Raw genomic sequence first — 18245 nt, forward strand, 5'->3', positions numbered from 1 at the left:
TTGTGTATTGTATATACACATATAGATTCCCGTTCGCAGATATGGATGTATGGCGAAGAATACAATGTCAGTTCGTTACTCCATCTGTGACGAATTCAAGCGTAATATGATGAGGGTCCACGAGGCGTGAAATCTGTTTCATTTTTGTGTTTATCATATAAAAATGGAACATATTTGTCATCTCATATCTAGGAAGGTCTTCTATAGATAGTCAACATTGGTTAGCAACTTCCAAATTGGTATCAGCCCGCCCATTTGCTCCGCAATGTTGAAGCCTGAAAGGACCTTCTAATCTCTCGCCGCATTGTGGTCTTTCTTTCTTTCTTTCTTTTTCTTTTTCTTTTCTTTTCTTTTTTTTTTTTTTTTTCGCCTGTGGGCCCATTCACACAGATACTCCCATAAGCCTTTGGATGAAGTCAAATCGACTTGTCTTGTGTCCCAAAGATTACCCCACACCCTGGTCCTGTCCTGAATGTGTCTGCATTGGTGGGCCATATGACAACCTACTCCAACCGGGAACGAGGCAACCACCCTTACGCTCTGGTTCACCAATGGCTCACAAGGACAAAGAATGAAGCACCATACTTTAGGATCTAGCGGATCAGTGGAGACCCGGTGTGGATGGGCGTCAAGATATCCCTGTAGTCGATAATGTGCAACGGCTTTCTAGCCGTACGTGGGTTGAAAATCCACTGTTTGGCCGTATGATATCCCGGTGTTTCTCGACGCCACTACCTTTCTAGCATGGTCAGGTTTCATTCCAGGATCACAGTCTACTATCCATAGGGGTATCCCATGCGGAGAGATGCTAGACGAGAGGTTCTGAGATGCCGCTCTTGTTCGTTGACGACAACATCCCTGTAGCAGCCAAACCCTGGATCCACAAATCAATTGATAGCGATGGGGAAGACGGAAGGCCTTCCACTTCTCTCGGGCGGCAGGTCGCCTGTTCGAGTTGAAAGGATACGTACGAAGTGGCTTCGGCATCGCGAATCTAGCTTTTTCTTCGTATAGAGGTGGGACGTTTTAGAGATCCCGATTTCATGGATTTGGAACCTAGAGCACGTTCGACGGCTTTGGGTAGTGACAAAGGGCATCTTAGAGACTTTGCTATAACCACTACTCTGTCCTAGTAAGTGATTACTCGATTTGGTAATTTGCAGATCCAGATGCCACTAGATTGGGCTCGTGGCGTCGCAATGGTGTCGCTTCTGTACGGTCGGTCCATTTTTCTTTAGAGAGGAGGCCGTGAGGAGCCATGAGCGTTTACTAGGGAGTATTTTGGACCCCAAGTTGGGCATGAGCAAGTTGCCCATCTACAAGGTACCGTATGTATAATCCCATCGAATAAGAAAGAGACTGTCAACACTGAGACATGATACAAAAATTCATAGGTGGAGGATTTATTGAACCACTATCGAGTTGTAGTCCATCTATGATTGTTGGGAAGGTTAGGTTGTGCATAAACGATCCATGATAACATGGGCACAAAAATTGTATTCATAGATAGTGAGGATTGAACATTAGTCTTTCTTGGGCTTAGGGCAAGTCGTGTCAGATGGTGGGATGAAAATTCCTGGACTAGTAGTTTTGAGAGGCTGAAGGGGAGGCTAAACCCGAACGAGAGATTCATCTCAGACCGGGCACTTTGAGCGAATCGGGAACCACATGGTCCCCGACAACATAAAGCCCGATACAGGACACCGCCCAACGGAGAGCGGAGCCCCCTTCGTATTATCTGACAACTAAAACACCCCCTTTTAGGTATGGAGTAGTATCTGGTTCCCCAAGGTAGTACCTCCCAGGTATCTAGACTTTGGGTAGTACTTTCCAATGTCAGTGGTTCCAAGGATCCAGATTATTGTCTTTCCTTCAAGGAGTACGAGGCACAACGCTAATTACCCAATTTTTTAGGTTCTGGTAACTGGATTAGGATCCCATGGGATCCTCCCATGGGAAAGGTTCACCGTTTTACGGGTTATGAGTTAAACTATTCTGACAAAAAACGATGGACCCAAGATATTGGTATGTTTACTTATCTCTTCTAGAAACGGTTGTCTATTTAGATAAAAAAATAAAATCAAATCTTTTTTTCCTAAATTTACCTAGACTTCTTTTTGACCTGCGTAATTTTTGACCACACTTGCCTTGTCAATGTACATATGTACATACATAAACGTGATACAGCACATTCTGTCTCCGTATTCGGTATTTGTGTATGTATGTATGGAGTGATACTGCGTCCTCCGTACGGAATATGCAGCTCTGTATTCTGTCCGTTACAAGTTGCCGATCATTTCTCCGTACCTACTGTGTGCATGACAGCTCCGTTGTAACTCTCCTGCTCTAGAACATCCATTTCGACACATACTAGCTTGAGACAGGATCCAGAATTGATTACTTTGTTAAACAAATAGTAGTCGATCAATAATTGAAGCCTACGAATTCATATGGATGGGCACCACAGCACTATACATGTGCTTGGCATAGTGGCTTTTTCGTTTCTTCTTCCCCAATTCAGACAAACACATCAAACTCGCGTCCTGATGGGTGCTCGGGCCTCTTGAGGTTCGCAGTGTGGGAGGCCCGACAGTCAGGAAACAGCTGCGGATGCGAGAGAGCCGTTCGCTCCACTCTAAAGCCCCCATACAGGGAATCCTGCGTCTCGATTGAAAACCTTGCCCATCTGACGTCCTTTACCTTTTCTTTTCCCCCAAGGTTACGCAACATTTAAACAACCTGCGTGGAAATAGATATATTGCTTTTGTTCAAGCATTCTCATCCATGTCCAACCCTAGGCCGGTCCTGAAACGTGCTGGTGGACGCTTGGCGTCATACATGTAATCTTGCTGACCAACATTGAGAATCATATCATGCATACTTTTCTTTGATTGTGAGTCTTTGAATCTTCCACTTGTAAAATAGAAATTAAATAAAAACAAATGGAACACCATAACTCCGCCAAAGCTTCAACCAGCCTGAAAGTATTGGTGCATACATACGAAGTACAGACATGACGGGGACTACGATGCCCCAGGAATCCCACACTGTATCGCAAGGCAATGGACCAGGGCCGATCTCCTTGTCCTGCAGGAGGCTACTGAACCAGACAACCAGAGTAGAACTCAAATACATCCCGTCCCTCTGATTGGTACCGGTCCGAGGGTACGCCGGCGACCATTCGGGCCAAAAAGTCTAACAGTCAGCGGATGTAGCGTATCGCATTGTCGAGTCCCGACTCCACCAAGAGCTTTCCGATCAATCAATAATCATTATCAGGGTCGCAGCCGTTAATCGGTAATTGTGACCTGTCTTCTTTTAACCACGCATGATATCGTCCCAGGTCCCTTTCTTTTTCTTTTCTTTTTGTTCTTCTCCCTTTTTCGAATATCTCCTGACATGGATGTATCCAATATTAGGTTGACCCGGAAGATCAAACGTGTGTACGTAAGGATGCGTCGGTGTTGAGTTCTTTGTTTGCTGCCGTCCCACGAGGGTGGATCGCAAGTACCCGTCCACATGGCTTTTCAGCGCCCACGGCGTGAATGGCGTTCTGAGATTGGCTCTCTCGCAAGAGGATGCTTGGCTCCTAGGAGATAGTCAATACTGAAATTGTAAAGGCCGAGGGTCCCCGAGTAACTCCATGAGAATCATCTGTGCTAAACCAAACTAGTTTGTCTGCACCCAAATCGGGCAGGGCGAGATCACACATCGAGAAAACGTCAGGTAAAGGCGGCTTTCCCCACTATTTTTCAGCATAGTCCGGCGTACTAGTCTACTTAGGAATCAACTGGGGTGGGCTTAGTTCTCGATTGAATCGAGGAAATCCTGTGGCGGGCGGGGAGGGGGGAATTTTTCCTGTGAAGTGAGATTTGATGTGTGACAGTTGATCATTGTGCTGGTGGTTGTTCTTCACAACTTACCAGTCACCTGGATTATGGATGGATTTGTTTCACCTTTACCGGAATGGGAAGCTCGTTCATTGTCTCGAGATCCATGTGAGCACATGGGACAGTCCCAGAAAGGACCAAATTCGGGATCAACAAAGGAAAAAAAGCCGCCTATCTTTTCCTAAACGGTGTGGTCCCACCCGCCCCAGAATGACAAATACCTTAATTTGCTGGCCAATCATCGGAGGCTCACGTCATGCGGTCCAGGGGTTCGTGCTTCTTTATCCTATCTATCTCTGGGAAAAAGGATCGACGGACGTATCGGTTAATTCGTATATGATGGCATTGTTAGATGGTTGACTGATCACTGCAACTGTACTCCATCCTCGATTAAATTAAATCTATTCTATTCTGTACTCGGTTTACTTTTGGTTTGTTCGCTTGGTAAGAGACACCTTCAGCTCGTGGTATCTGCCGATCTGCTCCATGTGTTTGTGCCTTGTCATATTGGCTGTCAGGTTATCCATGGTTGCGATGGGGCATATACTTTGGTATACAGCTCCAGTGTGACAGCTTTGACAGTATGGTTTGTCCACTGTAGGTTCTCGATCTAGAGATGTGATTGCCTCCTGCTTTTTGCATGACAGGCGCTCCCCCAAAACTCTATCTGACATGGGTATTGAAGTTTACATGGAAAAACTCGCTCATGACGAAAGGATTACTAGTTCGAGAAGATCAACACAGCATCGGAACCATCAGAGCAGTGAAGCGAATGCATTCCACATGGTCGATCTCTATCACTTCCTTACCAAAGCTTAATACTCCCTTCCCATTGCCCTGGAACAGCCTTCATCGAGGACATTCAGATTGGCCAATCAAATATTTCTCTCTGATCGGAGAATTTCCTCCGCTGGCATTACCAAATCTACAACAGATGTGGGTACGAGAGGGACGATAGTGCTCTATAGTTCAAAATGGTTGCTTTTTCCATCTGATGTTTTCTTCTGTCGTCCTCCCCACTGGGGACACCAGCACAGCGGCACCGGCCCTGTGCGCAGGATCCTAGTCTGATTGGGGTCAGCCCAATCAAAGACCCTGAATTTGTGTTCAATGCCATTCTTCTACTAGTAGAGGGTCGACTTCCTGTCCATTTGCGGAAGTTCCCGCGTTCCCCGTCCATGGACTATCTTCAAGCGGTTCGTTTGAGCGCGCAGCTGCATGATGATGCATTGGCGAGCAGATGGAGGGTCAACAGCCAAACGGAGTGTCACACGGTGGAAGGCGATTCGAAGGCGAAATGGGGCGGAAAAGAAGAGAGCAATGAGATCTGTCACTCTTCATTATCCATGGGCCGGCTGAGTGTGGACCCAGTATTCGGTCGACTGTGCAGCGAACGTGAGTCAGGAACATGAACTGGAAAAGGTGGTTGGACTGTCACCCTCTTGCGTTCATTATCTAGTACTTTTGTTCCTCTCCGATGCTTTGAGTTTGTAGGATCTTGACTATTTGTAACTGCATCGCGGAGATCATACCTGTAAAGTCTCCGACTGAGTCGTTTATGTCAAAAATCTTACCAATCAATAATTGAAAAAGGCCCGGCTCAATCTTCTACAAATGGGTCAGCGGCGCAGCAACGGCTGTGTCGTTATAAGAGCTGAGCATGAGAGCTTTGACATCACTCAGTTATTGGGGGAAGGGGTTAAGGTGGATGACTAATCTTGTATAGAGTGGTAAAGGTATCCGTTCTGTGTTCGGCAACTTGCGAAGCCATTGGCACCGAGGCAAAGGTTCTCTCCGTTCGAGATTCGCGATCTCCATGACGATCCTAACCTTCTCGAGTAAAACGAAGTCTAATGATTCCAAATTGTCAGAAGACTAGATGCACTGTGCCAATCATGAACCCCACCACACAAACGGTTCATGTTCTAAGAAGAACGGCCCACGGGGAGTGGAGAGATTAAGTGAACATGGCTGGCTGAGGAGTTGGATTGGGTGTGTTTTCTCAAGGTATGTATTCCTTCGTCACCCTTTTTTTTTTTGTCTTTTTTATTTTTTAAAATCCTTTCCTTGAGCTCTTGCCTATTTCGTTTGTAATAATTCTTTTCTTTTGTTTTTGTTGTATTTATAAAAAATATACATATTAACATCAATAATGTCTTGTTCTTTTCTTATGCTCCCCCATTGCCGGTCACTAGCTGCTAGACTAAGGCCGGCACCTCTTAAAACAGTCTAACAGTAAAACTATCAATGCACGAAAGGGTATCTGTCTGCCATGACCAGACAGGGATGCTGCCCGTCAGCAGTGGGTCCCCGAAGTCGCCGTTTCTTGTTTGGAAAGACTCTGTTGCCCGAAGCTATGGGCGTGAAGCTTTTGTCTCCTTGATCGCGAAATGATACCAATTCGACCACACTAGCTTAACACTAACTATATATAACTCTCTCCTCTATAGAGGAAAACCTATAATCTATTGTATTAATTCGATTAAAAATTGACATTAACCTTAGAATAATATTATCCAGTAGGATATAATATGGTTAGTAGGGGTATTAATATTAGGATCAATATTATAATTCTAACTAATTATTAAGTCTTCTTTTCTCTTCACAATGTTGCGCCTTTCTTTTCCACGCTGCCCCCCTTTTTTTGGTCTCTGTTTTAATATGCAGGAATTCCTAATTCCGAACGTAGGAGGGATGGAAAAAAAAAGCTCCGCCCAGTCAAGAAACCAGAGACTTTCCCTCATTTGCTTACCACTGACCGTTTCTGCCGCTCCCGTTCTGCTGTCAGGGCCCTGAACCTAGACGAGCATAGGCCAACCTCATCTTGAGGGTGGATCAACCATGGCTACGGAGATGATCGGACCTTATTTTTGATTCTTTTTTTAAAAAAAATTTTAATCTTATTTTCTTTTCCCTTTCCCACACAGTCTAGCGATTGGTGCCATGGGGTGCCCTCACACTCACTTGTCATTCCTGTATGTCTCTTAATTTCCCCATTGTGGCCTGAATGACTCAGGAAATATCGTGTCTCTCATCTCGACGACACCTTCCCTTGAATAAGACCCCACAGTGTATACGAGTGGACGGGGGAACCAACAAGTTAAATTAAGAAAAAAAAAGAAAAAGAAAATAAAATAAATAAGGGAAGAAAAGATTGGATCACCTGAAGGGGAGGCTGATACGTACTAATTCAAGAGCCTACGACGTATATGCTCGTCCTACAGACCGATTGATTTTTGTCTTCTGTTAACTCCGATATGGGGGGTGGAGTTATCAGCACCGGAGTTACGGAGTACTCGGTAGGAGCGCTAGGTATGGCGTACATACATTCATTGATTCCTGTATAGAGGATCCATGACTAGGGTAGCCTTGCTCGGGGGAATCCCCTGGAAGGTCAAATGAATAGGTCGCAGCGTGTGTTTGGGCGGAAAAGCAAATAGGAAATAGGAAGCGAAGGAGATGCATATCCATGTTTCACACAACAAGAGCCATTCGTACTACAGGGAATCCCTGCTGCAACACCGGTCCTGTGGTAGAGTCAGTGACTATGCCATATAGTGGCAAATCTCTCCCCCACGATCCGGAAATTCCCCCTGCTTTTCTTTTTTATTATTATTCTTTCTTTTTATTTTCCCTAGGAGCGTGCATGGGTGTGCTTCAAAATTATTACCCTGTCAGTATAGACTAAAGTTGGGTCTTACCGAAAGAAGATACTGCAAAGAATCTTTAGCTTCGTTTTTTCGCTTCCCCACACAAGTATTTTCTGTCGTTACGAACTGGAATACATTGAGTACGACGGTATGTATAGATTTACATACAGTACATCCGTACCGGGCTCCATAGGAAGATAAACAATGTACAGTACATCGGGATCTTACGTATGATAGAATTCATCTATACTTCTCAGTGGAGTCAATGTTTTCCCATTCTTTTCTCTCGAAGTCGACGATACCATGTCTCGAGGGGTAACTCCTCGAATCTCTATTGAGTAGGGTCGCAGTCCATGAACTCAAAAAGTAAACACAGTGACATACCCCCCTTCCTGTATATATTGGGTAAAAGCCCGACAGTCCAGATACATACATAAATACTTACAGTACATACCAAACCTGGACGATCGTGACAATACATTGGCGGTAATGTATTCGAGGGGGGTACGAAAAAGGAATAATTAAAAATAAATAAATCACACCCCCAAAATATTATTTTATTTTATTCCATGAATATTTTATTTTAATATTTTCTTTTTCTCTAATTTTTTTTTTGTTTTAATTTTAATTATTTTATACCTCCGACAACTGTCAGCTCTCCGAGATCTTGGATCAAGATCTTCTCCTATAGCGTGCTCTAGTGTGGAGCGGTCGTCCAGTTTTCTCTGACCCGTCTCCTTGGTCATTATACCCATTCTCTGACTATTGCTATAAAACTGATCATATCTCGTCCCTCCTCGTACTTGTCCATCACTTCAAAATTTCCCGTCTCCTCCCCCTTACCCTTCTGGAGATATATCTACCACCTGGACGTCGTACCTTTTGAACCTTAAATTCTTTCAATCAATCGACTCATCCCAATCTTTTCCAGGATCCAGGTACCCGGTTTAACCACTTTCCTTTCCTCCAAACAAACATAAGCACTTGTGGGATTTAATCTTCTGGTGCGCTAAAGTCGAACCCCCCACCATCGGTAAGAACGCAACCTCCCTTAATAGATGTTCAACCTTCCCCGCCCGTGCCCTATGCCTACCTACTTATTCCTCTTACTTCCTCTTACTCTTCCTTGTTACTTTAACTTAGTACATCTCTCTTTCTCCTTCAAGAACTTCATTCCTAACCGACCACCACAGGGAACAATAAGTGACACAAAAGTTAAGAACAATTAAACCATCACATCAAGGCTCCACATCTATCATGGCGCCAACTCACCGTCGAGGACCTTGGGTTCCTGAAGAAGACCAGTTGCTTCTTCAGTTGGTTCGCGAACAAGGCCCTAACAACTGGGTCCGCATCTCACAGCACATGCATTATCGCTCTCCCAAGCAATGCCGGGAACGATTCCACCAGAACCTCAAACCATCCCTGAACCGTGAGCCCATTTCCGCGGAGGAGGGTCTCATGATTGAACGGATGGTGAACGAAATGGGCAAGCGGTGGGCCGAAATTGCCCGACGACTCGGGAATCGCAGCGACAACGCAGTGAAGAACTGGTGGAACGGCAGTATGAACCGCAAGAGGAGAGGCCTCCCCACGTCCAGCACCACTCACATCTCGCGAACTTTTAATGGCCGAGTTGAGGCCCCATATACACGCGCCTCCGTATCGTTGAGCAGCCCAGCCAGTCGTTCTCGCTTTACTTCGATCTCCACCGATAGACCTCTCACTTCGTGGTCCAGATCTACGCCTCCTCGGCGGGACTCGACCTCCGCCGCTTCCATTGACTGCCCTCGCCAATTGACACCTATCTATACTCTTCCTGCGCTCAATCGCCCGGTAGAGACTCCTTTAACCTCGCCTGCCTATTCGGACGCTTCGCATGCGCCATCTTTGGAGCCACCATCAATGGTCTCGGATCACAACTCCGTTTCTTCCGCATCGCCTAGGACCGTTTCCTCGCCGCAGCTCTTACCGCTACCAATCGACACGCGCCAGCAATATAGCGAGTTCCGCAAGCAGAGCACCTCGGATGATATTTACTACGCTAGCTATCAGACTCCCAAGCCGCTGGAGCCTCTGACCGAGCTGCCCTTCAAATCCAGATGGGTCTCGGACAACCAACCCTGGAGCCAGCATTCAGCCCCCTCCCCGCAGGCCTGGCTTGTTGCTCCCGAAGAACGTAAAGCCGAATCCCCCCGTGATTCGCGCATGGGTCTCAGCAACCTACTCAACTAATGATGGTTCGCGTTGTGAAACGACCGCACGATTTATTCTTTCACTTTTTAATCTGCTTCACCTGGGATGTTATCCTTGAAGCGTTTTATGTATATGCCTCAGACCGACCCCTTGTCTCTCTTTTTGGATTTTTGAGATTTTCTTTTTCTAATTTCCTTTGTATCTATATCATGTACATTTTGCTGGATGATTTGCGTATATACCCACGGCCGGTCTCGTGGTAATTTGGGGGTGTCGAGTGAGCCCGGTTCCTTTATTTTTTTTATTTTTCCCCCCTTTCCCCTTCTATTTCCTATTTATCTTATTCCCCTATTTGTGGTACAAAAGCATGATTTGGAGAATGGTTGATTCTACGGTCATCTTTGGGTGGATGGCTTCTGGGATGGTTTAGAGAAAAGACGGGAGTGATGGATGATCTGATTCCCTCTGCATGTGTACAGGTGTGCGTTCCGGATACTTAACAGTGTGTATGTGCTTGGACTTTTAATAATACCCCTGGCAGTTGCTTGTTGCTTTTACAATGAATCTTATGATGTTTTCCAATTTTCGTGTATGATATTATTGAGACTCTTAATGCAGATCTTGACCGGAATTCCTCTCTCAACATCCTTCGTAACATAAGTCAAGAAAGGGTTGTTTCTCCGGCTGTCGACACTTCAGCTGAACTCCCTTGGTATTTTTGTGGCTGGCTGTCATCGGCATTTGTCTTCCTCACGAGGAGGACGCAAGGGGGGTTTGCCACCGGCCGAAGGATACCTGGACAGACACCACCGTCCGAACGAAGAGCGAAAAGAACGCTAGAGAAGGGGAGAAACTGAAGAGGGGAGGGGAAGGAGAAAAAATAATAAAAAAATTAAAAATCAATGGAAATAAGAAAAAATTACCTCGGGAATTCCACCTTTGCGACGGTTTTTTTACATGCATACCGCGCTCTGTTAGGAAATCAACATTGATAGATCAATTTCCAATTCAGCTGACGAGTGCCTTCGATACTCAGCCAATCCTTCAAGTGTCGTTCATGCAATCCTGACTATGTCCAGGGCACTTGGAACCTCTCTCAATGGTTCACCATTCAAACCTTGACGTGCAGAAGGTTCCATAATTTGTGTCGCCCATTGAGCACGATAGTGCTCTTGAAAGGTAAGGTTCATGCCTAAAGTTTATCCAGGGACCAGAAAACAAGAAGTTCCGTTGGATTTGAGACTCTCGAGGTCTGTTTCCCGTTCTGCATCCCATTCATTCATTCATTCATTCATTCATTCATTCTCCCCCTTCCACATCCGCTCCCCCTCCTCTCCTCCCTTTCGTTCCGGCTGCATAATCGGCTAAACGGTCTACCAAGGATCTATCCTTGGGATCCCCTCATATATGTGGTTGTATTATGTACATGTACATGTACATGTTATGTACTGTACATCCCCACGGATAGTGTAGCCGAACCTTGATATCCCTACCGGGGTTGGGATCTACATACATGTTCTAGCATGACCAAGGGATTGGGTCACAATGCAAGAAACAAGAACAAAGGAAAAGAAAAATGGGAAAAAAAAAAGCGAAAAAATGAGAGAAAAAGAAACGAAAATCCCACCTGCCACTGCGGTGTCAGAGTGCCACTCTGGTCTTCTCACTATCTTCCTCTAGTTCTCTAGTCTGGACGGGGCTCTGCGAATCGTATGCGTAGGAAGCCCTCACTCGTCGACCTCCCTCCCTGTCTGACTCGCCATAGTGCCACAAAGGAATCGGTGTAGAAGCCACATACAGGTCTGCAGGATCGCTGATCCCTGTATAATATGATATGATATGATATGAATGCTGATTATGGCATGGCCATGATCACTGCGGTGTTGGGTGGCGGTTGTGTCTAATGTATGGATATTCATATAGTACTATTCTGTGTGTACATACAATAGATAATTCATTCTTAAGCCCTCCCATGGTTGTCCTCCGGTCGAGTGCGTACTAATTGGTGACTGTGCCAGATGGGTAATTAGGGGTGTTAATCGTTAAACCCTAATGAAAGGAATCATGGAGAAAAAGTTCCATGTTATCCCATTTACGTAGAAATTTACGAGAAATGTACCTTAGTATAGTATCTACTTGGTCATCTTTTGTTGAACATTACTCGTGCATAAATCAATATACTAAATATTTCTCCAAATGGAATGTGATCCCCGACCGGTCATCAACCTCTCGATTGCCGGACCTTTCACCCGAAGATTGAATACACAATGCGATTGTTGATGAACCCCCCCCCCCTGGTCGGGACCAAGAGATGGACCGACGATCTTTTTTCCCATTGATTTGGAATACTCGTTCGTTAGCGTCGATTCGTTAACGTGACAGTATTACCCGATTCCGTTGAATCGACAAGACCGATCTTTCCCCCAGTGGAGAACCATTGCAACAGCTTCTTCCATGGTTAACCCTGATTGATGTCCAGATGTATCCATTCAGTCTACTCCAAATTCTGAATCTCAGGGGCGGGAAAAGGGAGGATCCTGGAAAAAGCCCTTGTAAAGTATTTTTTTTTACCAAAAAAAAAATCGAAATTGATTGATAATAAGTGTCAGAATGCGAAACAAATTAAGATTCAATCTATTTATATTGCTCAATTAATCTCAACCAGCAAAGAAAGGTGACAGCTGAAACGGTCTCCTCCCCTCCTTTATTTTTTATTATTCTATTTCAATTGTCTCCCTGATCGCCCGGAATTAATTAACATGAAGAGGTCGTGTTATTTATATCTTTGCTTTCATCGGTAATCAGATGAGGCGTAATCATTGGCAGATCATCTCGGGCTTTAATAGGGCTTTAATCTATTTACTGTGGGGAACTGGACGAGATGGAAGAAATGGTTGGCTCGATTTCCGACTCCACACCCACTAGGGTAGTATCTATCTACTAACCGCTGGGTCGTTGGTGATGCCATGGACAGGAATGGGCATTGGACACACACACACACACACACACACACAGCCCTTCGAGCTACAGCCTCGCTCGCTAGCCGGCCCGGAATGCAACATCCTATGCAGTAGACAGTTTCAACCGATGAGCAAAAGCCTCATCCTGAGCAACAGACAGTTCCTTCGGAGTAAACCTCATCTATTAGATAAAAAATGAAAGACCTCCCTAGACAACGCAAATCAACCTCGTTTCATCTGCGCTTGACCTCAGCTAACTACTAATAATACCACCCTCTCTAACAAGCTAAAGGAATGTTGACACAACCATAAAGTCAGAATAGAAGCTTTGCCTGTCTATCCCAGAACATATCTAGGTAAAAGATCAGTCACCACCCTCCTTTCCTTATAAATTAATCTATTATTTCCCACCCCCCTCCCCCCCCTTTCCTCTCCTTTCCCTTTTGCCGCATTTACGCCGCATCGAGGAGGTATAGGTATTCCCTGCTCACGCTCCCCAACAAACCCTTCCTGAACTAGCTGATTGGCGCAGTGATCTTCCCGTGGTCCCTGCTCCGACCCAGACCCAAGGACCGGACCACTTCCTAACCTGCTGATGTGAAACGGCCGCGCCGATGACAGTCCCACGGGTAAATCTGGAGTTCCAGTGAGGTTGGTGGGCCGTTGGGGTTGGTCGCTACTTGCTTAGTTTACTTGCTTGCGTACGGAGGAATTTGTTGCATTCTCCGGGAGCGGAACTAAATACATGATGTATTATTCGGAGTATATATCCGGAATTTTTTTATTTTTATTTTGGGGATTAATTTGGAAGTTCGGGGATTGATTGGTAGGTGGCAGTTGTAGTGGGGATTTACTTCGATTACCTTACCTGGATGTTAGGATGTAGGTTGGCAATGAGATTGAGATTTGGTTGGGTTGATTGGTTGATTATGTATGTACACCGCTGGAGTTATGTAGGCATACTAGGTATCTATAAAAAGTTAAAAGAGAGGGAGGGAGGGTGAGAGAGCCATAAAATAAATAATATTCAAGGTCGAATGAATAATAAATCTTTCCAATTGTCTTTTTCCTTTTCCTCCCCGAGCTGCAGAACAGCCACGTCTTGGGTCTAGGAAAAGGAAAAAAAGCTACCATGCTATCGGGTACACCCGATCAATCACCAACTTAACCGATGCAGAAAGAAAGAAAGAAAAAAAAATATCATTATGATCTGGAAGCCCCAAATTTCAGAACCTGAGGGTAAGAGAAAAAAAAAAAAAAAGCTTGCACCGGGAACCCACAATGCAACAAGCACGCCCAATGAACTGGTATTCCGGTGTTTATCCTCTGGGAACGGGGAGGTAAGAGATATCGGTTCCAGTTCTTTAAGGAGAGAAAGTAGGGGACGAGCTTTGCGGAGCTTGGGTTCGCTATCGACCTACCTCTTTTTTTCTCCTTCTCCATCGGTAATAGTGGCTACGCGGTATAGTTCATCTGGAAAATCTATAGTCGAGATTCAAGGCCCACCTTTATTCTCCTTCTCGCTCTCTTTTTTAACTTGGTAGGGTAAAATAAAATATACTAAATAAACGCCAAAATGTCTAGACCGTGTTCATACGTTAGATGTCAAAGTGGCTAACTCGTGACTATTTAAAATTTAATATGCGGAACGGCGGGAACATGACAGGGGCAAGAGGGGCTATTTGCATTATGCAGCGGTACTACTCCTTACCTATGGGTAACTGGATATATAGGGAAGTGACATTGTGATCCTGCATATGCAGGCGGTTGCTGCAGACTAACACTTGAGTTAGGGTAGTTTTACCCTGCGATTTTTTGTTGACAGACTCATGCGCTGCATGGTATCTACAGGGTAAAATACTTACTAAACTAAATTGATTACGGCTTTGTGCACACCCCTGAAGCAAGGGTGGGTTGAGTGAAAGTTAGCGCGGTCCGGTTGATCGATTTTCATCCTTTTTTTCTTCTTCTTGTCTGCACAGAACGTTGAGATCACCGTCTGGCTCCTGCCATTGGTTGGCGGAGGATCTCGGTGCCCTTGCTGATCACTACTGGTACCCGCCTTGCCGGTCCGCCCGTGATCAGTGGATTCTTGAGAGTGAAAGGGAAGTGCTGAGGTATTGTCGTGGTATGGGTCTGCTTTGTGTATGTACATCTTTAGTACAACACAGTACCTACCGTACGGAAGGGATGGATGTCATCCATACCGTACAGACAAGTATGGTAAATTCCATCGTCCAGGGGTCAGGGACATCTTGGCTCAGCCTCACCCCATCCCTACCTCAGTAAAAGTAATAGTAATACAATTCTACAGATATAGATGTGAGGATCAATGCCACAGCAAAGCTGACCGCACAGCTACGCCACGTTTCCCCATCGAGATATATACAGCGAAGCCAATAGCGCACAGAAGCCGCAATCACTGTATACCATGGAAAAAGGAAGAACAAAGACTGCAGAGTTACGATAGTTGTTCTGCTTCGTATCTCGTAGTAGTATAGTAAGTAGTAGTACTGAAGTCGACCAGGGACAAACAAACAACCGCTATGGCCAGCATTCGGACAAGTCACTCCCCGCTCCCCCCGCTAAGCCATTTCGGGTGCCAAACAGCGAGAAAAGAATTTGTCATGAGCTGCGGGTACTACTAGTATTACCGTAATATCTTCTAATACGCAAGTACGCATTACGCAGTCAAGGGAACCAATCACCATCCGAGCATGCAAACCAACTAAAACGAACAAACCACTTCCAGCAAAGGGGTTCTTGTTGAACCACGTGGGGCGCCGTCAGATACCAGCCGTTGCCGACCAGGGTGAATTACCGGTTACGAAGAGGTATTGTACCACGAGGTACTGTATGTACTGAAGTACCAACGGGTTTACCGATGCGTTTGCAGCTGAGACTTTTTCCCATTGAACTGAACTTGACATGCCCCCTTTGGACTTAATCCCCGAAGTATTTTGGCGGCTTCCCCCCTCTGGCATCCCTTTTTGGTTACTCAATTGCACGTTGGCGGTGATCAGATCAGACTCGGAGAGGCCGAAGCACTCTGACCAGATGAGACATTGCCGGCAGCATGAGGTATCAGAAGGACGACATGCATGCCTCCCTTGCCCTACCACTACCAGAACCAGGGGTTCGACAACCATGCACATGGTTACCCAACGGTGGTGAACACAAACACCAATACATTGCAAATACATCCTTGCTTATCGCCCTTTACGACAAGAGGTACTGGTACTATAGCTGAGTCTCCACTACCTCAGCTGGCTGATACCTGCGCCAGCACTTCCTTTGCCTGTATGCACTAGTTGATATGACGTGTAGATAGACGACGATGATCCACCTATTATCAATTATCGCATGGGGTAAAAAAAAGAAAAGAAAGAAAGAAAGACAGACAGTGATCGGAGACAGTCCCGAATTCAGGAACAAATATCCACACTTCCTGGACTCGACGCAGCTGAGGCTCAGATTGACAAATTCGGAGACGTTCGGTTGCTGTGTGCTTTCCTCCACCCAAAGAGGTATTGCAGATCCCATCGATCGCACAGGATCAAGCTGCTATCGAACATGATTTACTACATAGCGTTGCCTCCGAATCGGGGAAGAGGATCCTATCCCTGACTCGGGGTGTCGTCATCGATAGTAGTCTCCGTTATGCAATGGGATGAATTTGTCATGACGTTGTGAACTCATCTGCTTGTCGGTCGGATGCCGAAGTTGCCCGACGTTCGACGGGCATCAAGCAGGTAGACTGGGCTCCGTCATGTGGTCGATTATTGAGTGCATACAGCAACGGACGCTGCGCATACCCGACATTTGATGGTGGGGGAAGAAGAATAGGATAGCTAGCTCTGGCAACAAGGAGCTGCATTCTTTACTGATCAAAGCGAGCAGCTAGAAATATCACCCTTGTTACCCTGTTGTACCAGAGATGATGCTTTACTATTAATAACCTCTCCCATATGCGCTTTGAATTCCACGACATCTGAAGAGACGAGGACATGCGGTGAGTCCTGATACATGCACTCCATTCTCATTTGGCCGGTCGAATGTCTTAGTCCAGCAAGCATTCCCTGTTGGTCCGATTTTAAAATTTGACCGACCTAGAGCATTCGGAATCAGTCTGGGTGCCTTGCGCGCAATGAGTGCAGCAGGCGCTGTCCTACATTCTTTATCAATTTGCTCCCTGTAGATGTGCATGCTGCCGTTGCTTCCCTTCCTCAGGCTAATTCCTTGTTTGTCCGGGGATTTGAGGATCATGTGCCCCGGATCGCTGGGGTTGTACTACAGTTGTACAGAGTATCTCGGATTGGCATTCAATTGAATCATATTGATTTGGGTTTCCACTTTACACCTTCCTTGTGAGCAATGAGGTACTGTGAATCCATCCCATGTAGACTCTTCTATTCATCGAACAGTACTCTTCACCCTTGGTTGGGCTAGGTTAATACAATGAAGGTCTATATAGGCTTTCCCTAGACGTCTCTCGATGGGAATACACCTACCCCACCAACATGTAAACATCTTCTGCTCTTGACTCTCCTATTCCTATCTACTCGATGAGCAATAAATCCATCTTGTTTCCTTCAAAGCCCCATACTTCCTACCAACCATATCCTCTCCCACTACACTGAGAAAGCTATGCATTAGAAATCCTTCCTGTTTCGAAAGTCCCAGCAACAACTCCTGCTCAACAAAATAGGAACACATAGCGCTATCGATGATCGCAATATACCAAGTCATATGTGAAAGTCAGTACTAAAATCTATCAGATGATGCTCTCATGCTTTTCAAGAGGTCTGCAGGAAATCTCCCTTCAGCTACCTTGAAGATATGCTTGGTTCTGATATGCTCCAAATATATGGGATTGCAAGGCCTGCTAGCAACCTTGAAATCCTGGTAACCTGTATGTGCTGTGCCTGGACCATTGCTGGGATAAAAAAAAGTCCCAAGATACAGAAAATATTGGCTCCGAGTCGATGGTCCGAGAGAATAGTAGGGGATCAAGACGACCTAGTTTCGCGCACATTGAAAAAATTTGTGCGTTGAGCGCCCAATGGAACATTACGTTTAGGGCTCCAAAAAGTCTTGATGTTGGTAGACCGCGAAATTTGACTCGTTCTACGAACCGGTTCGTTGCGCACCTCCCTCCTGCTGTACCGATATGGACCAATATCAACCGATATTTTCAAGGCCTTCGACACCGTATGTGCTTTTCTTCCGCGGATATTAATCAAGGGAACGTATCCATTGCTACGCACAAAACGCCAGCAAACGTAACATGATACAACCTGCCAACAAGATATCCAACCATCCGTTGCACCAGCGGAGAATCAGATAGCCTCATTGTCAACATGATCACCGCACAAAGTATGATAAACTTCATCCTTCCCGTCAGCATTCCTGCTACCAGGATCTCTAAACTAATCATATACGAAGCAAGCACATTACCCTCAGCCTGGAATCTTACATGCTTCAGCTCCCCAGCATCATGGGATATGACTACTCGGAGAAAGAAAAGTATGTATTGTTGCGGGAATACC

At 45.6% G+C, this 18245-nt stretch overlaps 3 protein-coding genes across 3 annotated transcripts; 2 read left to right on the forward strand and 1 right to left on the reverse strand.

Moving 5' to 3' along the window:
• Positions 1–3731: 3731 nt before the first annotated feature.
• Positions 3732–4958, forward strand: BDW43DRAFT_82227 (uncharacterized protein). The gene is made up of 3 exons (XM_032050557.1): positions 3732–4159; positions 4243–4487; positions 4616–4958. Exons 1-3 carry the CDS (start codon positions 3942–3944, stop codon positions 4846–4848), a joined length of 696 nt encoding a protein of 231 aa, XP_031900441.1. The 5' UTR covers positions 3732–3941; the 3' UTR covers positions 4849–4958.
• A 3588-nt stretch (positions 4959–8546) lies between these two features.
• flbD (putative MYB family conidiophore development protein FlbD) lies at positions 8547–9868 on the forward strand. Its single transcript, XM_032050558.1, has one exon. The coding sequence runs from the start codon at positions 8798–8800 to the stop codon at positions 9773–9775; it is 978 nt and encodes a 325-aa protein (XP_031900442.1). The 5' UTR covers positions 8547–8797; the 3' UTR covers positions 9776–9868.
• A 6035-nt stretch (positions 9869–15903) lies between these two features.
• On the reverse strand, positions 15904–16443 carry BDW43DRAFT_82301 (uncharacterized protein). Its single transcript, XM_032050559.1, has one exon. It carries the CDS (start codon positions 16237–16239, stop codon positions 15937–15939), a length of 303 nt encoding a protein of 100 aa, XP_031900443.1. The 5' UTR covers positions 16240–16443; the 3' UTR covers positions 15904–15936.
• Positions 16444–18245: the final 1802 nt, after the last annotated feature.

Source organism: Aspergillus alliaceus (genome assembly GCF_009176365.1).
Source record: "Aspergillus alliaceus strain CBS 536.65 unplaced genomic scaffold BDW43scaffold_21, whole genome shotgun sequence".
Taxonomy (NCBI): domain Eukaryota; kingdom Fungi; phylum Ascomycota; class Eurotiomycetes; order Eurotiales; family Aspergillaceae; genus Aspergillus; species Aspergillus alliaceus.